We start from the raw sequence: 26454 nt of genomic DNA on the forward strand, positions 1-26454 counted from the left end.
GACGACGTTGCTGGCATTTCATCGTCTCGGCCATGACTAGTGGCAGCAGCTTCAGCACGAGGTGGAAGTGGATCTTGATCTTTCCCTAATTTTGGAACCTCAACATTTTTGTTCTCCATATTTTAATAGGCACAACTAAAAGGCACCTCAGGTAAACAATGCAGATGGATGGATTGGATACTAGTATACAATTATGGACGGGCTGCCGAGTGCCGACACAGAGGTAGCCACAGCCGTGAACTACCGCACTGTACTGTGTCTGCTGCTAATATATAGACTGGTTGATAAAGAGATAGTATACTCGTAACTAGTATGTATGTATAAAGAAAGAAAAAAAAACCACGGTTAGGTCACTGGTATATACAATTATGGACGGGCTGCCGAGTGCCGACACAGAGGTAGCCACAGCCGTGAACTACCGCACTGTACTGTGTCTGCTGCTAATATATAGACTGGTTGATAAAGAGATAGTATACTCGTAACTAGTATGTATGTATAAAGAAAGAAAAAAAAACCACGGTTAGGTCACTGGTATATACAATTATGGACGGGCTGCGGAGTGCCGACACAGAGGTAGCCACAGCCGTGAACTACCGCACTGTACTGTGTCTGCTGCTAATATATAGACTGGTTGATAAAGAGATAGTATACTCGTAACTAGTATGTATGTATAAAGAAAGAAAAAAAAACCACGGTTAGGTGGTATATACAATTATGGACGGGCTGCCGAGTGCCGACACAGAGGTAGCCACAGCCGTGAACTACCGCACTGTACTGTGTCTGCTGCTAATATATAGACTGGGTGATAAAGAGATAGTATACTCGTAACTAGTATGTATGTATAAAGAAAGAAAAAAAAACCACGGTTAGGTCACTGGTATATACAATTATGGACGGGCTGCCGAGTGCCGACACAGAGGTAGCCACAGCCGTGAACTACCGCACTGTACACTGGTTGATAAAGAGATAGTAGTATACTCGTAACAACTAGTATGACGACGGTATAAAGAATGAAAAAAAAAACACGGTTAGGTGGTATATAATACAATTATGGTTGGACGGACTGCCTGCCGAGTGCCGACACAGAGGTAGCCACAGCCGTGAACTACCGCACTGTACACTGGTTGATAAAGAGATAGTAGTATACTCGTAACAACTAGTATGACGACGGTATAAAGAATGAAAAAAAAACCACGGTTAGGTGGTATATAATACAATTATGGTTGGACGGACTGCCTGCCGAGTGCCGACACAGAGGTAGCCACAGCCGTGAACTACCGCACTGTACACTGGTTGATAAAGAGATAGTAGTATACTCGTAACAACTAGTATGACGACGGTATAAAGAACGAAAAAAAAACCACGGTTAGGTGGTATATATTATAATACAATTATGGATGGACGGACTGCCTGCCGAGTTCCGACACAGAGGTAGCCACAGCCGTGAACTACCGCACTGTACACTGGTTGATAAAGAGATAGTAGTATACTCGTAACAACTAGTATGACGACGGTATAAAGAACGAAAAAAAAACCACGGTTAGGTGGTATATATTATAATACAATTATGGATGGACGGACTGCCTGCCGAGTTCCGACACAGAGGTAGCCACAGCCGTGAACTACCGCACTGTACACTGGTTGATAAAGAGATAGTAGTATACTCGTAACAACTAGTATGACTATGACGACGGTATAAAGAAAGAAAAAAAAAACCACGGTTAGGTGGTATATAATACAATTATGGATGGACGGACTGCCTGCCGAGTGCCGACACAGAGGTAGCCACAGCCGTGAACTACCGCACTGTACTGTGTCTGCTGCTAATATAGACTGGTTGATAAAGAGATAGTATACAATACTACTAATATACTGGTGGTCAGGCACTGGTCACCACTAGTCACACTGGCAGTGGCACTCCTGCAGCAAAAGTGTGCACTGTTTAATTTTAATATAATATTATTTATCATGTACTCCTGGCTCCTGCTATAACAACCTGCAGTGCTCCCCAGTCTCCCCCACAATTATAAGCTTTATATACAATACATTGATGTGCAGCACACTGGGCTGAGCAGTGCACACAGACTGAGTCACTGTGTGACTGTGTATCGTTTTTTTCAGGCAGAGAACGGATATATTAAATAAAACAAACAACTGCACTGTCTCTGGTGGTCACTGGTCACTGTGGTCGTCAGTCACTAAACTCTGTCTGCACTCTGCACTCTCTTCTAATCTACAGTATCACAGCAATCTCTCTCTCTCTCTCTCTCTTCTAAATCTAATCTAAATGGAGAGGACGCCAGCCACGTCCTCTCCCTATCAATCTCAATGCACGTGTGAAAATGGCGGCGACGCGCGGCTCCTTATATAGAATCCGAGTCTCGCGAGAATCCGACAGCGTCATGATGACGTTCGGGCGCGCTCGGGTTAACCGAGCAAGGCGGGAAGATCCGAGTCGCTCGGACCCGTGAAAAAAAAAGTGAAGTTCGTGCGGGTTCGGATTCAAAGAAACCGAACCCGCTCATCTCTAGTATATTTATCAATGCTTACAAAAAAAGCCCAGATACAGTAAATTTATTTTGTAATTGCCGCAAGAATAAAAAGTAAAGTGATCACTTATGCAATCATTTCACTTCCAGGTTCAGACCTAACAGCAAGTGGCCATTACAGGAGAGGGATCTGCAGGATTCCTCTCCAAAATAAATGCAATATTGTTTCTTACAGGCTACAATGGCTAACATCATCAACAATTGGCTTTATCTATTTGGAGGCAAGTTCTGAAAACATAATGAATCGGCCAGATCACAGTCCCATAGATTTCTATAGGGACTGCTTTTGGAATCAAAAATAGAGGGAGTACAGCACATACTGGAGATACTCGCTTAATACATTTAAATTTCATGAAGTGGGTGTCGGATTTGCACAAGCCGAAAAAAGCAGCTTGGCTTTATGGGAAATATATTACCTGCAAGCCACGCCCTCTCATTTGTTAAGATGGAGGCACGCCTCCAGTCCCTCTCTCCAGTGAATAGACACCATGCACATGAGCATGGCATCTATTGTAAAAGTCAATTTCATTTTAAAACAATACTAATAGTTTGCTGCGGATGCAAGTTGCATCTATTTGAGTAACGCACCCGCGGTGCGGTTATACGCATGCTAATGCCTTAATAAAAGAGAGTATGGTATTAAACACAATTACAGATATAAAACACAAATGCAGGTATAACACACAATGGGGGACATTCTGAGTTGAACGCTCGCTAGCAGTTTTCAGCAGCCATGCAAACACTAAGCCGCCGCCCACTGGGAGTGTATTTTAGCTTAGCAGAAGTGCACACGTTTTTATCGCAGAGCGCCTGCAAAAAATTTTTGTGTAGTTTCCGAGTAGCTCAAAACCTACTCAGCGCTTGCGATCACTTCAGACTATTCAGTTCCGGATTTGACGTCACACACCCGCCCAGCGTTTTCCCTGGCACGCCTGCGTTTTCCCTGGCACGCCTGCGTTTTTCCGAACACTCCCTGAAAACGGTCAGTTGCCACCCAGAAACGCCCACTCAATCACTCTGCGGCAACCAGTGCGACTGAAATGCATTGCTAGACCCTGTGCAAAACTGCATCATTCGTTGTGCCCGTACGTCGCACGTGCGCATTGCGCCGCTACGCATGCGCAGAACTGCCATTTTTTAGCCTGATCGTTGCGCTGCGAACAAATGCAGCTAGCGATCAGCTCGGAATGACCACCAATAAGTTAAAGCCAATATACATACGCAAGTATCCCTGATTCCAGGCAGCCAGTCATCAGATAGAAGACTACTGAGAAGAGTGTGTGTGTCTGTGTGTGTGTGTGTGTGTGTGTGTGTGTGTGTGTGTGTGTGTTGTTGCGTGAATGAGTGTGTGTGTGTGTGTGTGTGTGTGTGTGTGTGTGTGTGTGTGTGTGGTTGTGTGAGAGAGTGTATGTGTGTGTGTGTGTGCGTGTGTGTGTTGTTGGCATGAGAGGTAGAGTAGCTGGCTGGTTCACTGTTTTATACAGTTTGTCCAAAGGCATACAATACATCAAGCAAAGTCTTCTCTCATTGGTCCGTGATGTAAACATTTTCGCAAATCGGCATCCATCGGTCCATTCAAAGGTATTGTTCTCAATAATGTGACTGTTGATGTCCTCAGGATCCTGCCGAGCAACTGGCTGCTGCTTGCTTAATTACTATGCACATTATGTCCACATATCGTATATCTGCTAATATCGGCCCTCATTCCGAGTTGATCGCTAGCTGCATTTGTTCACTGCGTAGCGATCAGTTAAAAAAATGGCAAAACTGCGCATGCATATGCACTGCAATACGCACACGCGCCGTACGGGTACAAAGAGCATTGTGGTTTTGCACAGGTTCTAGCGACGCTTTCAGTCGCACAGCCGATCGCAAGGCGATTGACAGGAAGTGGGACTTTCTGGGTGTCAACTGACCATTTTCTGGGAAAAATGCAGGTGTGGCCGGGCGTTTGCTGGGTGGGTATCTGACATCATTACCGTGTCATTTGTCGCAGCAATCATCGCACAGAATAAGTAACTACAGGGCTGGTCTTGTTCTGCACAAAATGTGGGGAAAATATTAGAATGAATTCTAAGGGACAGCATACAGAAGTATCTACAGACCACTAGGATTATTAGCAAAAACCAGCATGGGTTTGTGAGGGACAGGTCATGTCAGACTAACTTCTGTGAGGAAGTGAGCAATAATCTTGATCAAGGAAAAGCAGTGGATGTGGTCTTCCTAGATTTTGCAATAGCCTTCGATCCAATTCCTTACAGGAGACTGATGATCAAATTAAAGGAGCTTGGCCTAGGAAACACTATTTGCACATGGATAAGCAGCTGGTTGGATAGCAGGGTACAGCGAGTAGTGGTCAACGGGAAGTCCTCAACCTGGTCCCCAGTAGTCAGCGGAATACCACAAGGGTCCGTACTCGGACCACTACTGTTCAACATATTTATCAATGACCTAGAAATAGGCCTGGAAAGCACAGGGTCAATCTTTGCAGATGATACTAAACTGTGTAAGGTAATTAACTCGGAATTGGATGTGGAGTACTTGCAGAATGATCTAAGCCGCCCACTTGGATCGCTTAGCTTAGCCATCCAGCGACCTTGGTGCACCTCTTTTTTTCTTTGCATCATGTGCTGTTTGGGGACAATTTTTTTAAGTGCCATCCTGTCTGACACTGCAGTGCCACTCCTAGATGGGCCATATGTTTGTGCCACCCACTTGGGTCGCTTAGCTTAGCCATCCAGCGACCTTGGTGCACCTCTTTTTTTCTTTGCATCATGTGCTGTTTGGGGACACTTTTTTTAAGTGCTATCCTGTCTGACACTGCAGTGCCACTCCTAGATGGGCCAGGTGTTTGTCGCTTAGCTGGGCCACTTGGGTCCTAGATGGGCCACTTGGGTCGCTTAGCTTAGTCATCCAGCAACCTCAGTGCAAATTTTAGGACTAAAAATAATATTGTGAGGTGTGAGGTGTTCAGAATAGACTGGAAATGAGTGGAAATTATGGTTATTGAGGTTGATAATACTATGGGATCAAAATGACCCCCAAATTCTATGATTTAAGCTGCTTTTGAGGGGGTTTTGAAAAAAAAAAACACCTGAATCCAAAACACACCCGAATCCGATAAAAAATTTTCAGGGAGTTTTTACCAAAACGCGTCCGAATCCAAAACGAGGCCGCGGAACCGAATCCAATACCAAAACACAAAACCCTTAAAATTTCCGGTGCACATCACTATCGAATATGCAATTTGACATTCATACTATTCACAAAGCAGAGCAGCGGGTGAGAGGAGCCTCCCAAATCCCATCCCCTCTCACTGCAAGATACTCTGGCCTATGGGTGGGATGGTGGGTCAGTGCCCGAAAAGGGGGACTGTCCTGCCATAATCAGGATGGTTTGGAGATGCACTTGATGCACTCAAGGGAAACTTATTTCAAGTGAAAATCTTCTAAAACCATTCATTTTCGGTTGATTTCCTGCAAATAGGGCTTCATTTTTAGACCCGATATCCACTCTAAACTACTCTAAATCCTAAATTGTAAGAACTCTCTGATCAGATCCCTCCCTACCCTCTGGTTTCAGCATTTATTTTCTCTTCCATATATGCCTCATTTTATGGGGTTTTTTTCTACTTCCCACCTCTATGGAGCAATTTCAACAGCTCAATCAACAATAAGGTAAAATATAAGTATTACATATATAGATGTCCGCGCATGTGTAGTTCACAGTGAGGATCAGTGCAGGTTATGTATTTGCTGTAAAGATACACAACTTATGTCCCCATTTTAACTACAGTACATGGGCGTTGCTATAGTGGGTGCAGGCAATGCTATTGCTATGGGGCCCAGAGGCTTAAGGGGCCCACCTCTAGGGTCTGACTCAGCTGCACCTAGGTCATAAAGTTGTTTACTAGGTTTCCTTAATTGACAGCTAAGCACTTTGTAGCATAATGTGAACTAAGGGCATTGTGTTGCTTGTGTACTGGTGGCAGCACAGTGTGGCATACTGTTAACTTGGGGCACTATAATATGGCATAATATGAGCTGTGGGCACTGTATGGTATAATGTGAACTAGGGCACTACTATGGGGCATAACATGAACTAGGGAACTACTATCATTCCTAAAATGAACCAGAGCACTGCTATGGGACATAACATGAACTATGTAACTACTATTATTCATAAAATGAACTAGGTCACTGCTATGGGGCATAAAATGAACTATGGAACTACAATTGTTCATAAAATGAACTAAGGCACTGCTATAGGCCATAAAATGAATGCTTGTTGTGGAGTGAGGAGTCTCTCTGAAAGAAGGTAGGGTCCCCCTTCAAAATTTGTCTGTGGCTTCTGCTACAGTATCATTACCAACAGTAGTTTCCACAATCACATTGGCCCTCATTCCGAGTCGTTCGCTCTGTATTTTTCATCGCATCGCAGTGAAATTCCGCTTAGTGCGCATGCGCAATATTCGCACTGCGACTGCGCCAAGTATCTTTGCTATGAAGAAAGTATTTTTACTCACGGCTTTCTCATCGCTCCGGCGAACGTAATGTGATTGACAGGAAATGGGTGTTACTGGGCGGAAACACGGCGTTTCAGGGGCGTTTGGCTGAAAACGCTACCGTTTCCGGAAAAAACGCAGGAGTGGCCGGAGAAACGGGGGAGTGGTTGGGCGAACGCTGGGTGTGTTTGTGACATCAAACCAGGAACGACAAGCACTGAACTGATCGCACAGGCAGAGTAAGTCTGGAGCTACTCTAAAACTGCTAAGTAGTTTGTGATCGCAATATTGCGAATACATCGGTCGCAATTTTAAGATGCTAAGATACACTCCCAGTAATCGGCGGCTTAGCGTGTGTAACTCTGCTAAATTCGCCTTGCGACCGATCAACTCGGAATGAGGGCCATTATTCATACCATTAATTACTAATGCTATACTACAAATGAATACATGTCTTCTGTTTAGAATCACTACCACTGTGGCTTGCAATATGGATTTGACAAAGTATCCCATGGATAGACAGACCTGCAAACTACAATTTGAGAGCTGTAAGTAATATATTATCCAATGTATGTGCTATTGAGTTATTACTGAGCTACTGTAAAAATCAATTGAAAATTAGCAATATTTTGAGAAAATTATACCTATTGTCTGATACGTGCACTATTCTTTTTATTTATTTATTTTAAATAGCTAGGCCCATAACCACTTTACAGAAAAGAACAAATTCCATATAGTGTAAATTGATATATCTAGGAGCAACATACAGCAATAAAATTACAAAAGAGGTAGGGTGAGGACATCGAGAGATGAAGGGGCAATTTGCCTTACTATCTTTTAGAGCAAGTGGTGGCAAGTTCCACAGAGGGGAAGATTTTGGGCACTCATTAAGCCTGAATGCAGGGTAAGGACACATATCAGAATCATTAAATGAACATGAATACAAAATACAAAGAGCACAGGCAGAGTAAAAACCAAGTTCAGTGGCATCAAGGCTGCACCTTGGGAGTGGGATGGGTTGCTGGAGGGAAAGGCTAAAGGAAAAAAACTTAGATATAACACAGTGGTGAGAGAAATCTAGATTCAGGATGTGAACGTTGGAATAGGAGAAGGTCTGTTTAGTAAGGTCAAATAAGAAAGAGTAGTTTCAATGCAGCAGCATCTGTGAGATACAGTAGTTAAGTGAGATATTCAAGTATTCAAGGATATCTAAGAATAAGGGATGGAAAGTCAGGGTAGAGAAAATGAGGCAAAGTTATCTAGTTAGTGGTAAGTGTTGCCAGGGTGGTGGTAGATGACAGTGACATAAATAAGGTTGAAGAGCCAGATTGAGTTTACCTAATAAGAGGAGAAGGAAGAGAGAGCTCAGGGCATAGGACATGGAATGTGCAGCCAGGGAAGAGAATAATACCCACTAGAGATGAGCGGGCTTGGTTTTTGGAAAATTGAGCCCACCCAAACTGCTGGGATCTGAGTGCATCCAACAGCGACTTGGGTTTTCCCACCTTGCCCAGGTTCCAAATCAAGGCAAAATGGCATCATCCTGGCATTGGTTTCTTGTGGCTTTTGGATTCTATATAAGTCCCTGCCACTGTATTCGGGCACCATTTCACAATGTGTCTCCACTTTGTGTGCACCCACTCCAGTGGTTTCTGTGCTCAGTCCATGCTGTGTCCATCCACTCAAGTGCTGAGCTGACCTATCTGTCTATCCCAGTACCCTCAGTATTAATATTGGCCAATCCAGATTATACAGTACAGGCAGTTAGCAAATCATTGTTTATTATTTTTTATAGTGCAGGAATTTAGTTATTATATTTATTATACACCTATTATTAAATAATTGGTCTTTTTAAGTTTTTTTATATACAAGCTCTGCATGTGTTTACCCCATTGCGCATTTGTTGACATAATAAATATAAGTGGCGTGTATCACGGTTTTGTGCACAAGGTTACCTGGGTCAGATGATGACCGACGTCCAGGGTCTGAGTCTTGGAGTCGATATAGCTCTTTCGCATGGGATTTGGGTAGCAGTGAGAACTGCCTTTCATCTGAGTTCAAGGTTATGAACCACACAGTGGTAATGTACCGGACTGGTTACCGGCTGAAGAAAGCTGGACCGGACTGGTTATCGGCTGAGGAATACAGCTGGACTGGACTGACTACCATCTGAAGAGATGCCGCTGGTCCGGACTGGCTACCCGCTAAGGAATACAGCTGGATCGGACTGGCTACCGGCTGAAGAGATGCTGCTGGACCGGACTGGCTACTGGCTGAGGAGATGCTGCTGGACCGGACTGGTTACCAGCTGAGGATATGCAGGACCGGACTGGTTACCGACTGAGGATATGCAGGACAGGGATAGTTACTGGCTGAGGATATGAAGGACCGGACTGGTTACCAGTTGAGGATGTGCAGGACCGGACTGGTTACTGACTGAGGATATGCAGGTCGGGACTGCTTACCGGCTGGGTTCATGCTAGGCCTGATAGTGCCACACAGAAGGAGCGAAGCAGGTTCGCTTGTCACACTATGTGACTAGTTGCACAGGCCCCTTCTCGTTCCTGGTGACCTGCTTTATACCCTTATGTAGACTGCCATTGGTTGAAGGAGTCAGCTGAGAGTAACCAGCACTCCTACTGGTGAATAGTCTGATCAGCTGACGAGGAAACATGGCTGCTGGAACTTCATGTGAACACAATGAACAGAGATACCAGAAGCTGTACACAAGATCCTGCTGATTACTCACACAAGGGAAACCTATACAGGGGGCTTAATCAGGAGAGAGTAACACAGACACATGCTGCATGCAGCTTAGAAACTGAAGTCTGCATGGAGCTTGCAAGACTGAGAGAACTCCTTGAAAGGTACAAGTAACACTTAGTACATGCAAGAAATAATCCAAGATCCTGACAGTGTGATTCCCTACTGTGAGTTGTCATTTGCAAAAAAGTAAAATCGAATTGCTCTTTTTGTTTTTTTTTATATACAAGCTGTGTGCACTGTACCCCATTGCACCTTTGTTGACATAATAAATATAAGCGGTGTGATTCCTTGCTGTAAGTTGTCATTTGCAAATGAAGAAAAAAAAAATGCTATTTTTGATATTTTATATACAGGCTGCGTGCACTGTACCCCATTGTACCCCAACATACAAAAAAAGTTATTTCCTTTGTACAACGGGTTTGTGTTCATTGGTACAAATACTAGTGCTGCAGCTTCTGCAAGTTATGATAGCACAACATCTACTAAAGGTGGTCCAGGGGACAGAAAGTTTAGGAAAGGGCAACTGAAATCAAAATCTTTCACAATGTTAAAAAAAGGTGTAGAGGTGTCCCTTTAAAAAGTGACAAATTAGTGACAAAAAAAAAAAAAAGAACACTAATGCTCAAGCTGTCTGTTCACAAATCCCTGAGCAGAGTCTAGGGGTGTTACATTAGCTATGTGTAAGTCTAACATTTCTCACACTGTCCTCATAGAGAAGCCACTTTTGCCTCCTTTTACCATTTCTGTCCCATCTGCACATGTGGGTAGCAGTAAAAGTAAAGATGGTGATGAGGACATAATAGAAATTGAGGATGCTAGTGTGGAAGTGGAACAGAATGAGTGGGATATTTGTGTACTACTACTACTATCTGACACTAATGAAGAGGATGTTGATGATGTTGTTGGTGTAAGCCAGCCACTAGTGGCAGCAGTTCTTGTCTGTGATAAAAAGAAAGCCATTGTGATATCTGGTTCTCCATTGGTGAGCCCAAAGTAAGTAGAGCTAGGGACATTAACAATTTAGGCACCTCCTCCATGTTACTTAATTTGCAATGAGATCATGAAATTTGTTTTACAAGATTGTGATGTAATTATCATCATCAACCTCTTCATTAGTGATCAGAGGTATAGTAGCCCTTCCCAAAAAATTTGTTTTTGGGGGGCCCAAACAAACCAAGCACTTCAACCACAAAAGTGTCAGTCCCCTTTGCTGAAGTTCTTGGTTTGTTAAACTGTGCATGTCCTTTTTAATATCCATCATAGGAGGACCCAAGGACAATTCCATCTTCCATCTTGCAACACTTTTCTTTTCATAATGGGCTGTTTTTTGGGGGGGCATTGGTCACGGTCTATTTTGCATAGACAAACATTTTTATTATTATTACTCCAACATTACTAAGTAATTTGTAACAAGACGTTTGCTTCACACATGTCCCCTGCAGAACAGCTTCATAAATGTTATTTTTAATTATTCAATCGATCGATGAATCCTCTTTGCATTTTTCTATTATTGCTTCTGCTTTTTGCCGGTAGGCCACACAGAGAATATTTAGTCATTCACATCAGTCTCTGCCCTAGTGAACCAGACAGTTGCCTACCACATTCAATCAATCAATCAATCAATCAATCAATCAATCAATCATATTTTTTGTTATTCTTCTTTTATTGTCTTTTTGCCAGTAGGCCTCAGAGGGAATACTTAGTCATTCACATCAGTCTTTGCCCTAATGGAACTTACAGTTGCCTACTACATATATACACGACAGTTAATTTTTAATCAATCATTTTTCTATTCTTTTATTTCCTCCATTTCTCAGTACTGTCATCACGTCTCTGAGCTATGACGCCCGAGATCGCCGGAGTTGTAAGATACCGGGCAATCTATGCCTTGAAAAGTGATTGCCCTTTTAATCTCGGTCGTCATTACATCAGGCTCAACATCTGGAATAAACAAGATATTCTTAGCGCATTTTTTATCAGATTGTAAAAGTCCAATATTGTAAAAGTCCATCTACTATAATAAGGTGACCCACTACACTTAGGGGTTATGTAAGAAGGACCAATTTTAAGGAACCAACATGTTTTCATTGATTTCGCCACTAAAGTTAAAGCAGCACCTAGTTATAAGGCAAAACCAGACTAAATTTGTGTGGTAAACTCACCGAAAACAGGGTTTTTTTTCCCTTAAAATTGGAATGTGTTACATAGACTCCTAACACTTCAATTCTATTACAGTGTTTGTCAGGACCTGACTATACTCTAATTAGAATCATCTATACTATAAAAACATAATAGTTAACAAGAAAGTTCTAAAACCTAATAAAAATTTTTTTTGTTTGGTTAAAATCTCACATAGAAAATAAAAAATATAGAGACTTTTTTTTTTACACCCACAGCATAGTTATAAAGTAAATAGCAATATTTATATGTATATGACTCCAACACCTATTTTTTTTTCCCTAGGGGGCTATACTGCTAGGGATCTTGTATATACCTGGATGAGAGGAAATGATTCAATACGTGGCATGAATTCTTTGCAACTTGCTCAATACACAGTTGAGAAATATCACACATCAGTCACTATTGGAAGGGATGAAACTGGTAATACTGGTTATAGCTTCTTAAAAGTTTTTGTTATTTAAATATACAGTAAATCATGTTAAGTTTTATTTATAGTTTTAACACATATAATATCATCATTGTTTGAGAAAATAGGAACAATGCGTATAGTACGTGCAATATAAGAGAAGAAAAAAGACAGCAGGTGGAGACATATCCCAACTATTGAAATAGAATAGAGCCACAGATGAAATGCTGCTTCATGAAGGAAAATGGAACGTGGAAACCCCGTCCTTCACCTTACATTACATTATTTCACATGTCTCAGTACTCCAGCAGCTGCAGTCTTTTATAGAATAGTACACAGCCCTTATGAGGAGACAGAATGTAGCCGCAAACAATTGTGCATATGATATACTGCATCAAAATTCATTTAGAATAATATGCAAGTTGGAAAAAGTTATATATAGCACATTGACTTTTAATAAAAGTATTTAAAGTTAAAGCATTTTTAAATATATAATAATGTGATTGTATATTGTATCCGCTACAACATACATTTTTGAATGTGATATAGGGGCTGTTGCAGAGTTGTTAGCAAAATAGAAACAAATTATGCAGAACTCAAGACGCTTTCCAATTGGTAATAGTATCCTGGTTTACTCCGGCCATATATCAAATACACATATCATATTTATGTCTACGTTGTAAGCCATTTATTTAATGACCTACAACTCCATTTGCTATTAGACATAAATGAAACTACAAAAAACTCTGTAATAAAGCAGAAACAAGTCCATTACCTCCTGTAAGGTGCGGTGAGGTCAGTACCCGGGGAGGCACTATCTAGTATCACAGATAGATTTACACGCATAAAAAATATTAGAATAATAAACTATGACTATAAAAATGATTAGAATAATACTAAGATGATTGTATTATATAGAATAACGCAAATATGATAATATAACTTAACTGATAATGTAACTTAAAAATATCTTCTTTATATTGTAATAATTTTTATAGTCAAAACTTTGGAATATATTGGAGTATGGCCCTGCCTACCCGGACCGCACATCACTGGCTACCTCGTGTATGGAAAAAAACATTTGTGTAAACCCTACACAAATGTATAATATATTCACTAGTGATGACAAATAATCACCAGTCACTATACTCATAGCACATTCTTGGAACATTGGGGAGACTTGTGAATCTTGGGGTAGCTTTACCAAACCCCATGTGAACATACCTCCCAACTTCTCGCAAATAGATATCGGAACCCTGCTGCTACTTGGAAAGGGGATGACCTCATTGTAGGGAGGGGTGTGTGGCTTCATGGAAAATACCACAACTGGGAGCTTAGCCGCATTTTCATCACTGTGGGGGCATACCTAGAGCTCTGGGAGCCGCTGGACATGCCCCCAGTTCCTCTCTCCATGCCATAGATGCCATGCATATGCGCACTGCATCTATTCACTACTGAGAGGGGGCCTGCCAACTCCCACCCCCCCACCACAGGACCACAGGACAGTGCGGTCCATGGGTGGGATGGCAGGATGGTGTCAAAAAAACAGGACTATCCTGACACAACCAGGATAGTTGGGAGGTATGCACTAAGGTAGGTAAGTCTAAAACAGATAGAGCAAAGATGATGTGATTATGGCACCATGCTCCCACACTGCCTATTTGGCTTCACCACACCTCCAACTCAGGCAGCTGAAAGGTCGCCAAATATGGCGGAACATTTATAAACAGCCAATCACAAGTAAATTGCTGGTTCTGGAGACTGTCATCTTCATACAATGTTTGTAGAGTACCTGTCCAAGACCATCTGCAAATAATACGACATTCTCTTGCATGAATGCATCTCCAGGAGAGGGTGACCAGGTGCTGAGATTACTGGCATTGCACAGCGAGGGGCGTGACTATGATGATGCAATTCAGCCGCTTTACTCGGGAAGTAATCATTGCAGACAGACCTGCTACACCCCTGATTCACAGTCTCCCAGCCAATATGGGAGAGTAGACAAGAATGCACCAATCTGCATGGACGCATAAGATACAACATGCTAACTATCGCAGTACTCACTCTGCATCAACCCTATTGTGTTTTAACTGTTAACATTAAACAATGTTTTCTTTTCCTAAGGTACTTACCCAAGGCTTATTTTATATTTTGTACTCAAAAGAAACATTATCTACTTCATTTTGGAAACCTATATTCCGTCCACTTTATTGGTTGTCCTATCTTGGATATCTTTTTGGATTTCCAGAACTTCTGTTCCTGCAAGGACATGCATTGGTAAGCATAAAATCCCAATACCTGTTAACATATTACAATTGTGCACGTCTAGTTCATAATCTACGTGTTTAGATTTTCAAGAACTGTGGTATTTTTTCTAAATTTTATCATTATATGGAAACTAAATTGAATGCATTGTTTAAGGTTAGTCTCACAGTAATATTACACAAGTCCTATACACAAATGTTAGTGATTGTGATTAGCAGGGCTGTAAGTGTAACTAGAGGGGTGTGAGTGGTGCCATCATACAGGGCCCTGGGGCACCCTACAGCCTGTAGCACTACTGCAGAGCTGCCAGAAGCACCAAAGGGACGCACAAGGTAGGATTCTTGCAGCTTGTGGAGCTGCCTGGAACATCCATAGGTTGCTTCAGGCAGTGCTCTGCTTCCCAGAGTGGGTGGCCCCACCCCCTAGGTGGGATGTTATGACATTACATGTTTGGGGAGAGGGGCCGGCAACGAGCCCACTGCTGTTCTGTCATGGCACTGGTGATTAGTATGCCTTTAGCACCTAATGTGCTCCTGCATTCTTGTCCTAAAAACAATCTCTCATGTTTTTTTCTCTTTGGAAATCCCCCCAAATCTTTTAACTCTATGGGGAGTATACAGTTACATGCAATAGTGGTGCATGCGCAAAAAATGGGTGTTTTTCACAGTTATTTTTTATTACCCTATCCAATTAGTTCCTACGGAAAACACCTTTTTTTGCGCTGTAAATTACAGCACATATTTGAATACCCCCATATGATTAGCTCTTGCACAGTATATCTTACACAGTATATCATGCTTCAAAATAACAATTCTTCAAAAATGTATTTCATTACTTAGCATGCATCTTTGCTATTTCATTTCAGGGGTCACAACTGTTCTAGCCATGACCACAATTTTGATGGGTTCTCGGTCAACATTTCCTACAGCCAACTGTATTATAAAAGCCGTTGATGTTTACCTCGGAATCTGCTTCAGTTTTATTTTTGGTGCATTATTGGAATATGCAATTGCTCATTATTGCACTGAACAACACAGCATAAGAAGCACAAGTGTAAAAAAGGTAAGATAAAGGAAGATAAACATAGAGATTCTATTGACATAATACAGTAATAGCTGTAGTGTAAATATACAATATAGCTGGAGTCTCCCATATCTGATATGCTTGGGACCAGAAGTACAGTATTTCAGATTTTTCCGTATTTTGGAATATTTTCTTACCATAATGAGATATCTTGCAGTGGCGGTTTTAGGTGCGAGCAAGCAGGGCTACCGCCCGGGGCGCTATAGCCTCAGGGCGCAGCCACGGTCACCCCACCGGCGCCCGTCTGCATCCGGACCTAGTGCAATTGGCGCTCTTCATCTCCCCCTGGCTGTGGGTTATCGGCGGTCTTGTCTCTCCCCTTGCTGGTGATGACTGTCCGCTGCTGCTCCTGGAGTACAGAAAGTGGTAACTGGGGGGAGCAGACCGCAGTCGCTGGCTCTCCCCTTGCTGGTGATGAATGGCCGCTGCTACTCCTGGAGCCCCTGAAGCGGTAAATACTGTGTTGGCACAGCCCCAGAGTCGTCTAGGGACAAGGCCCGGTGAGAGGCGAGGAAGAGCACGTATGTAGACTGCACCCCCCCCTCTTCCTTCTTCAACCACTCCTGCTCCCTAACATAATTTCTTAGGAAAAGATGAAATTATATGAGCAGTGATATAACAAGAGATATACAAAATATGTAAAATATATATCTATGGCTTAAATGTATATAGCGGTATAGTGCAGCATACTAAAATGCAACGTGTGAGGCAGAAACTATAGCAGAACAGCATTACCACAGTACTGATTAGGAAATAACGTGCAGTATATACGGGATGTGGTCATTAGGTGACATTAACCATATCGATTCGACATTCATAATGCTAACACAAAAATGTTGACATTTGTCAGAATGTAAACATTAAGGTTAGGCTGTGGGGCGGGAGGGTTAGGGCTAGGCACTAGGGGAAGGTTAGGGTTAGGCTACTGGGTGGGAGGTTAGGGTTAAGCTATGGGGGGGTTAGGCTATGGCTAGAGTTTAGTGTTATGCTATGGGGGGAGGTTAGAGTCAGTCTGCAGGGAGGAGGTTAGGTTTAGGCACTAGGGCGTGGGTTAGGGAGTGGGGATGGGGTTAGGCTGCAAAGGGGAGGTTAGAGTTAGGCCTGGTTCCTGTGTGTCCGGCACACCCTCTGAGCTCTCCAGCTACTGGCTGCTGCCATCTGACTGCTCTGAGCACCTGCTGCTGCACATACCCGTCCAGAGCAGAGAGGACTGATACACATGGAGCCAGAGGCACGGGGCTGCTGCTGATTCCTCCCAGCTATGGGTAGAAGGAGTTCTCTGTTCACTCAGGTAGTTGAAGGGAAGTACTTATCTATCAAAGACATGTAAGTAACTCCATGTAGTGTGGGTGACATGTGTCCTCTTACCTGTACTGGGAACATCTGTCATGCGATGTATGTATAACGTTTCCTGTGCAGCATATGAAACATCTGGCAGTACGTGTAACACCTCTAATGACGGGTGAATTACAAGTCTATCTTTGTTGCAATGAAGTGCTGCATAGATTGCACATCCATTTATAAGCTGGGCTGGGGAAATGTATAAGGCTACACCTATAGCCTGTTCAGTATGATACATAGTACGTGTTATCAGTACATAACAATTGCACAGTGGAGATCGCTCCAACTGGGGAAGCTGCTTCAGGTGGAATCCCGCTGCTCAGCTCCTGTCCGTGAGTGTGGGTCACCTGGCGTAATACGTATAAGTGGTTCTACCTGGCATAATGTATATAAGAGGCTCTACCTGGTGTAATGTATATAAGAGGCTCTGCTCTTCTGTGGTGTAATGTGTGTAAGGGGCTCTAACATGGCATAATGTGTATAAGGAGTACAACTGTGTGGTGCAATGTGACTGACGGACATTACTGTGCGGTGTAATGTAAATTGGTACTACTATGTGGTCACGCCCTTCCTCATGAAGCCCCTCCCCAACTGTCCATATTGTGCAATTTTTTTATATATATATATTATTTTTTTTTGGGGGGGGGACTAAGTCTAGTTCCGGCCCTGATCTTGGGTATGGGGCCCAAGTCTGAAAAGGAAATGTTATGTTTCAAATACAGTACTGTGCATATTATGCACACAGCCTGAAAGTCATTTTATACAATATTTGTAATAATTTTGTGAGTTAAATAAAGTTTGTGTACATTGAGCAATCAGAAAGCAAAAGAGTCGCTATTTTGGATTTAAGAATATTTCAGATATGAATTTTCGGATATTGAAGGCTCAACCTATGTAAAAACATGTATAGACTAGCAGCACAATTTAGACTAGCAGCACAATTCAGTGTCTAACTGACGTATTGTATGTGTGTGGAGCCCTGTGCTGGGCGTCCCCCCGCATGTCAGGGAAGAAGATCGTAGCTGTGCTAAATTTAGCACAGCTACGATCAACTGGGAATGACCCCCATAATACGCAAAATTACCGAGTATAAAATACGCACATAATACAAATCACATACAAGTTATGTTGGGTGGATTGCATTATTGTTGCCTCACCCATTGATTCCCAGCATTGTGACGCTGCGGGCGGGGCAGCTGATACATAGCGAATCACATAATCATTACCCGTGTCCCTTCCACTTAAGGGATCTGCAGGCAGGATGCGGGAGAGTTGCCAACTTTCCCAGGAAATGGAAGACTCTTCCCTAAATTTGGAAGTCTCCCAGAAGTTTTGGGAGATTGGACAAGTACCTAACATTACCATAACTTAAAACTCCTGAAATTTATAATTTATAATACTGCCTGCTTATAGTACCAGTAATAGCCCCTTGGGAGCATACATTGGGAAAGTGATTAATTCATAATCACACAACGCACAGCATAGATACTGTACATCCAGAGCACAAAAAGTTATCATCGCCAACTTCTTCCACAGACCAAGCAGTGTGAATGGCTCAGGAAAGAAACGGATAATGACTGATATCTCTGTCTCCTTCTTTGTTATAGTAAACCCCACCGCTGACCGCAAAGTTCCCACCATTGAAACTAATGGAGGTGCTGTGCGATGCGCTGTCTGCCAGCTCAGACGCGCATAGGGAATCAGGAGAGTGCCAGGACGTGGCGCTCCCTGATTACCTGAAGGGACCCTCTGTGACAGGAGTCACAGGGGGTCTCAGCATTCGGGGAAAGGGGTCCCATGTGTAAACATGGGACCCCTTTCAGTCCGTGTGGATCGGGTATGCGTTGTTGTTTTTTTGCCAAGTACGTGGATTACAAATAAAAGACAAGGACACTGGATTTAGGTGAGTATATAATTTCATTTTCAGGTACCCCGGACGTCGACAGACGGAGACGTGGCCAGAGTCGGCGTGTCCACATAGGTAAGTATGTGTGTGTCGGCATGTATGTAATAAAGTTTTACTTTCACGGTGTCTGTGTCCTGTTTTTATTTGGGTCATTTTTTTGCAGTAGAACTACAGGTACCAGCGGGCCCGTTTACCCCAGCATGCTGGTACTTGTTGTTCTCCAAGTACCAGCTTGCGGGGGAGGCTTGCTGGGACTTGTAGTTCTGCTGCAAAAAACAATATTCTTTCATTTTACACTCTGGCTATCAGCCCCCCATCCGCAGCCCATGGATGGGGGGGACAGCCTCGGGCTTCACCCCTGGCCCTTGGGTGGCTGGAGGGGGGGGAACCCTTGATTGAAGGGGTCCCCACTCCTCCAGGGTACCCCGGCCAGGGGTAACTAATTGGGGTTTTAATGCCACGGCCGCAGGGACCGATATAAAAGTGTCCCTCGGCTGTGGCATTATCTCCCCAGCTAGTGGAGCCCGGTGCTGGTTCCAAAAATACAGGGGACCCCTACTTCTTTTGTCCCCCGTATTTTTGGCAGGGACCGGACGCAGAGCCCGGTGCTGGTTCTAAAAATACGGGGGATCCCCTGTCATTTCCCCCCCCGTATTTTTACAACCAGGACCGGCTCAAAGAGCCCGAGGCTGGTTATGCTTAGGAGGGGGGACCCCACACATTTTTTTCAGGTTTTTAACCCATTCCATAAAAAAAATATATATATTTTTTAAAAAGTATATAAATAATACTTGTGCCTCCTAAATAGACAAACCAAGTACCTAATCCCTTCTAATATAAATAGATATGCTATTAGCAATAAAAAACACACAAAAAAAACATGTTTTTAAAAATTTTTATTACATTCCGCCAGCAAAGTGAGGCGGATTGAAAATGACGAATTTACTGTCGAAAAGCACTGTTGTCGAATTTACATTCTTCAATTGAATATACTTTTGTCGAAAAGCCGCATTTGTACCATTGCAGAAATGTCGAATTTGTCAAATGTCGAATTTCAAAAAGTCGAATTTGAAAAGTCCGTTTTTTTGACGAAAAGTACTGTATTGCATTGTCGATTTTTTTTTTTGGCGAAAAAGTCCAGTTTTTCGACATTTTCGGGAATTTGACCGCAATTGCATATACCCCTATGTGTCATAAGTATTTTCTTTATATTATTTTAATCATTAAAGACAGGGGAGGCACTGCATGTCCCTGCAGAGTAGTGGGTGCCAGGTATGAGAAAAAAATGAAATTGTACTGGGAACAGGGTTCTAAGATCACTGCCTCACTATAGTAATATATAGTACATTAGTAAATAAAATATAAACACATAGGTGAAACTTTTGTATTTAATAAATACAGCAGGTAAGTGTATATACGCCTATTAGTAGGTTTACTTTTGCATGCAGTGAAGGGTAGGTGCAAATACACACTCACTAGTAATTCTGCACAGGCAGAGATGAGCACATCTTAAGATACGTACAACTCAGCATTAGTACACTTTACATTTCCGCCATGTATGTCCGTTGTACTTCCAGGTTGGGTATGTGTGACCGGCGGTCAGGAGACTGCCGGTCACAATACCAATGGAGGGATCCCGGCATTTAGATGGCCTGTGGGGAAGGGGGGGCGAGAGGAACGAAGCCCCTTGCGGGTTCGCTGCACTCACCACGCTGCGGGCTCGGTGACCAGCTGCACTCGTCACAGGTTATATTCCCACTATATGGGTGTTGTGGATAGTGAGGGGGCTGGATGTAGGTGACAGTGTTGGGACCGCCGGTCACATAACTACATCCCGCACTTCCGACACTGCGACGAACTGTATGTGTGCAGAGTTTCGTCATGCCATATAAACAATGATAATAATATTATTTATATTTTTAAGAGGATACTGTACAAAGATTTCCAAAGCACACAAGCTGAAATATTAGGCTTGATCTAATCATTTTCTTAACATGCACTTCTACAGTAAGAGACTTTGGGGTCTATTCATGAAGCAGTGAAAGAGTGGAAAAGTGAGCCTGTGGAGAAGTTGCCCATGGCAACCAATCAGCTGCTCCATACAATTGTATAGTATGCAAATTATAAATGTTATTTCAATGCTGATTGGTTGCCATGGTCAACTTCTCCACTGGCTCACTTCTCTGTACTTTTCACTGCTTTATGAGTAGAGACCCCTATATCCCACAGAATTGCCTCTGCATTGTAACTAGAGATGTGCAGTTTGGACTTATTACAACCTGAACACCGCCAAACTTAGGGTATCTGAGTATTCAGTAGCTCAGGCTCGGGTCTTCCCACCACATTCGGATCCCAGACGCAAAACATCATGTTCCCGGTGTCGGATCTCATATGTTGTGGATTTCCCCAGATTTGGATCTCGTGTGTTTTGGATTCTATATACTGTAAGTTCCTTGCTTGTGATCGCAAGGACCATTTCACACTGGAGAGCAGAGGGAGAGGGTGTGAGACGGGCCTGTGATGAGGCTGAAGGCAGGATCAGTTAAAAGAAAAAGCCATTATCAAGCATTTATTAGCACACCATCAGGGCGCCATTAGGGTGATATAGGAGTATAGGAGTACTGCTATAAACATACACTACACTTACTTAGTGCTTACTACCTGGCGGTCAGTGTCTGCAGGCATCCTTATTGTCAGTGCACTGTTTGACACACACACACACACACACACACACACACACACACACACACACACAATCCAGAAGCCAACTTTTGAGTGTTTTCCTGGCTGTTTTAAAAAAACAAACACTTCTGTTAGTGGCACATCTTATACTATATACTATTGTATATTAATATCAGTTCCGTAACTACGTGTGTGCGGATGGTGCCTTGCCCACCGCACATTTGCAGCGTGGGTGCACCATCCGGAATCCTACCAATAGTCCCTGTAGTATGTGACTGCGCAGTAAATACTGTATTTAGGCAGCGCAGGGTACACTTGTGTCTTCCATGCGCTGCGCCCCCGCTTCCTTGTGTCTCTTCTTCCGTAAGGTTCCAGACCCACTGTCCCTGCAGGCTCCCAAGCAAGTCCCATGCTGCTCGCAGTGAGGAAATTATGGAAGGCTCCTCAATGACCACTGAATAGTGCAGTGCGCGGCGGTCTCTCCACCTGTAAAAATTTAGCCGAGTCCTGGGACACCCGGCAGATTTGAATGCAGCAGCATTCACCCCTCAGCCGGCGCCAGCACTGATCCCAGCCAGACACCTCCGCTGATATCAGACACTGTACCCAGGCCTGGGGACTCGTATGGGCACTGGGCAGAGTACTGTGAGGATGACGCTTATCACTAGAAATCACCGTGGTGGGGGCTGAGAGAAGTACGGGATGGAGCAGCGGCAGAGGAGGTGCTGCCTGACTTCAGCATCAATGCAAGCACGGGAGTGGGTCTGGAGCAGGTCAAGAAGGAGAGATAGAGGCCCAAATGTCAGTCAGTGCCAGTGCTCTCACCCCTAGAGTGTCACCTCCCCGCAGAGGCTGGAGCATCATCCCTCTGCCCGCGAGCCCCACGTAGAAGTCGCTGCTGCCAGAGGCTGGGTATCCGTAACCACGCAGCATGCATCCCTGGTGCCTGAGAGACAAAGTTGGTCATAGTAGCCGGTGAGTGTAAGGAGTGTGTGCCTGCTGTGTGGCAGGCCATGGAGGAGGTATCACAGCTTGTAGGGAGCATGGACTGCTTTGTGTGTGTGTGTGTGTGTGTTTGTGTGTGTAGGGACTGCATGGAGGGTGTGTGTAGGGAGTTGGGAGCAAGTACCTTGGGGGGGGGGGGGTGTCGGAAGCAGTGACTGCAGGGGGTGTGTGTCTAGGGAGCAAGGATATGGGGGGAGGAGTGTGTAGAAAGCAGGGACCACAGGTTATGTGTGTAGGTATGCGGAGCAGGGTCGGCATGGAGGGTGTGTGTAGGGAGTAGGGAGCAAGGACTGGGCGGGGGGGAGTATGTTGGAAGCAGGAACCACAGGTTGGGGTGTGTGAGTGTGTAGGGAGCAGGGACCACAGTGGGTGTGTGTAGGAAGCTAGGACTGGATGGGGGAGGGACGAGTGTGCAGAAAGCAGGGATCATAGGTTTTGTGTGTGCGCGTGTCGCAGGTATCGCAGTATGGACTCCAATATTTATTAACGGACATATGATATGCAAAAGTATTTTTTTTATATTATTCAGATACAAATTATTTGAAACCTTGTATATCATTTCATATTAATTTGATTTTAATAGTAAACATATAAGGTTATGCTGTTTTTGAAAATTGTGTTTCATTATTCACCTTTCTCACTTTTCCTCACATATATTTTAATATTTTGCCTACTAGCTATATAGTGAATAGTATTTTCAACTATTATAATAAAAGATACATTTTAATACAGTGCTCCTCTTATGTACAAATTATTTTATTTTTCTTTGTGTTGTGTGTGTAGGGAGCAGGAGATCTCAGGGTGTGTGTGTAGTTTTATGAAATTTCAGATCATGTGCAAGTAAGATGCCTTTTGATGGGACATGTGAAACTAATTTTTTGTGTCCTGGAAAAAATATATATGTGTGTGTGTGTGTGTGTGTGTGTGTGTGTGTGTGTGTGTGTGTGTGTGTGTGTGTGTGTGTGTGTGTGTTTGTGTGTGCCCCACGCTTTCTGATGGAAGCCCTGACCAGCCTACACCATTAATTGGAATTCCACAAGCTATGGGCCATTCCTTGAGGCTACTGTAGAGCTGAGAATAGTTTATATAATGTAGCAGTCGCATTACTCTGCATTTTCATATGGTGTTACCTCTTGTCAATTAACACATTATATTTACAATGTAATGACTTTGTTTAAATACCTTGATCTGCTAGCAACATTGTTGCTCTCATATACTTTATTTGATAAAATCACAATATAACCAAATGTTACCTCTGCCTATTATATTTAACCTGGATTTTTAAGATATTGACATGTCAATTATTTTTATTAAGTGTGGCATATATTAGACTTTAGTAAATTAATCTCTGCCTGCAGTAATATGTAAAAGGGGCTCTACCTGCCGTAATGTATAAAAGGGGGCTCTACCTGTCGTAATGTGTGACAGGGGCTCTACCAGGTGTAATGTATATAAGTGGCGCTACTGTGCAGCGTGATTTAAATAATGGAGACTACTGTGCAGTGTAATATGAATTGGTATTATTTTGTGGTCACGCCCCTTCCCCATGAAGCCACGCCCTTATATGTATGGTGCGTGCCTACGGCATGCACTGGCCCTATTTTAAACATGGGGGATGCGCCAATGCTGTTTCTTGCACACAGCGCTAAAATGTCTAGTTACAGCACTGATTAATATTATTAGCTGGTTTGTGTCATTGCCTGGCTGATAAGTACCACCTGTCTACTGGAAAATAATTCTTATTATTGAAGTTGACAAATTGTTCCTGCTCCTGTTAAAAATTAAAACAAGTGACACAGCTTATAATTTTAGCTGTGTTGTTTTACATAATACATACTATGTACCTGGCATGCCTAATACATACTGTACCACATGTCTACTACAAAAAAATCTTATTATTATCAAGGTTGACCAATTGGTCCTGCTCAATGCTCATTTTAAAATTAAAACAAGTGATGCAGTATCTATCATATTAGTTGGTTTGGGTTATATTAATAATACATACTGGGTGCCTGGCCTGTGTAATACGTACTGCCTATTTGACCTGTCTACTAGAAAATACTTCTTCTTCTTCTTCTTCTTCTTCTTCTTCTTATTATTATTATTATTATTATTAAAGTTGACCAATTGTTCTAGCTGCTGTTAAAAAGTAAAGCAAGTTACACAGCCATATCATTCTAGCTGGGTTGTCTACATACTGGGTGCCTGCCCTGGGTGATACGTGCAATCTCTATGTCCTGTCTACTAGAAAATTATTTTTCTAATTCTTATTGAAGTTGGCCAATTGTTCCTGCTCTTTTAAAATTTCTAATAGAGTCTGTCATCTTTTTTTTCATGGATCAGTCTGTAGAAAAGCAGGAGCAACCCAGTACTAGTGCTGGACTGCTGCTAGTTATAGGACTTCTTCAACATCTACTAAAGGTGGTTCCTGCTGAAAAAATTTAAATTTGCCAAATACCACATGCCTGATACGACACACAGTGCCAAAGAAAATTTCAGACCATGGCCTTTCTTTGCAAGTGGTGGTCTTGCTACTGCTGTTTCATGCAATCAAAGGTCTATTTCTGAAATTGCAAAATCCATGGCCAAGCACAGTCTGGCATCTTCGGTAGCCTTGCTTTCAGTACCTAGATGTGTCACCTTTAAAACAGATAAATCAGTGTCCAAAAAAAAGAAGACAACTAAGGCTGAAGGTTAAACTGTGTGTTCTGAAACTTCACAAATCCATGAGGAGAGTCTAGAGTTGTCCATGTTAGCTCTGTCTGAGTCTGACATTTCTGATTCTGACACTGTAATCCTAGATAAGCCTCCTTCCATCATTTCTAAATCCTCTGCAAATGTGAGGATGAGTAGTAGTAAAAGTAAGGATGGTGTAGGGTTAGACATGGAAATTGAGTATGCTACTGTGGAAGTGCAACAGGATGAGTAGGCTAAAAGGAGAACATGGAGACTGCACTAAACCTTTGGGTAGGACTACAAGGTACAGCTAATATAAGTGGAATCACTACCTGACTCCACACAAGGTGATAGTACATAGAAATTAATTTCAGCGCATACCTTGTGTAAATAATTTCGTAAAGTCTTACATAATTTAAATAAATTGAGCTTTATTAAAGTATTAAAATATAATGGTAGATGGATATATAATATGGTCAATATTGTAAGGACAATAATAATGATAAAAACAATAATAATAATAATAATAATAATAATAATAAAATATAGTGTTATAAAACCTACTGGTACTGGCAGATATTTGACCTAATACCAGCATACAAGACATTCAACAGTACATACAACAAATAAAAACATACATGTTGGTCTGGGGAGAGTGTCCATATATGCAGTAAATGCTAGCTCCTCTGTATATTGTATCATGGGTAGCTATTCCTTTCGGAAAAACACCTAGGCATTTTCCTTTCCTATTAGGGACAGGTGAACTAGGAGTTTTTCATTTCCTATTAGGGACAGTACTTAGGAGTCTACTTCCAAAAACTGTAGAAAAACTGATATTCATTAAAATGAATTACAAATACCTGTGCTGCCAATGAAAACAAACATAAACTTCTTCGGTAATGGTGGATCCAGTGGGGATGAGATAATATTGTATTACGATGATGAAGATGATGATGATGATGATATTAACAACTGTGATGAGGGTGATGATGAGGATAATGAGTCTGACATGTTCCAAATTTTATAATGAATAACAACAAAGTTAGCTGCTTTTAGCCCATTGGCAGCTTAGTTTGTGTGGGCCAAAACA

At 42.6% G+C, this 26454-nt stretch overlaps 1 protein-coding gene across 1 annotated transcript in view; it reads left to right on the forward strand.

Moving 5' to 3' along the window:
• Positions 1-26454, forward strand: part of LOC134934664 (gamma-aminobutyric acid receptor subunit pi-like) — a 53292-nt gene that overhangs the window by 24321 nt on the left and 2517 nt on the right. Inside the window, exons 5-8 of the mRNA XM_063930045.1 lie at positions 7519-7601; positions 12283-12420; positions 14531-14683; positions 15537-15733. Coding sequence (XP_063786115.1) covers positions 7519-7601; positions 12283-12420; positions 14531-14683; positions 15537-15733 — 571 coding nt within the window. The remainder of the gene's footprint in view (positions 1-7518; positions 7602-12282; positions 12421-14530; positions 14684-15536; positions 15734-26454) is intronic.

Source organism: Pseudophryne corroboree, chromosome 6 (genome assembly GCF_028390025.1).
Source record: "Pseudophryne corroboree isolate aPseCor3 chromosome 6, aPseCor3.hap2, whole genome shotgun sequence".
NCBI classification, from domain to species: Eukaryota; Metazoa; Chordata; class Amphibia; order Anura; family Myobatrachidae; genus Pseudophryne; species Pseudophryne corroboree.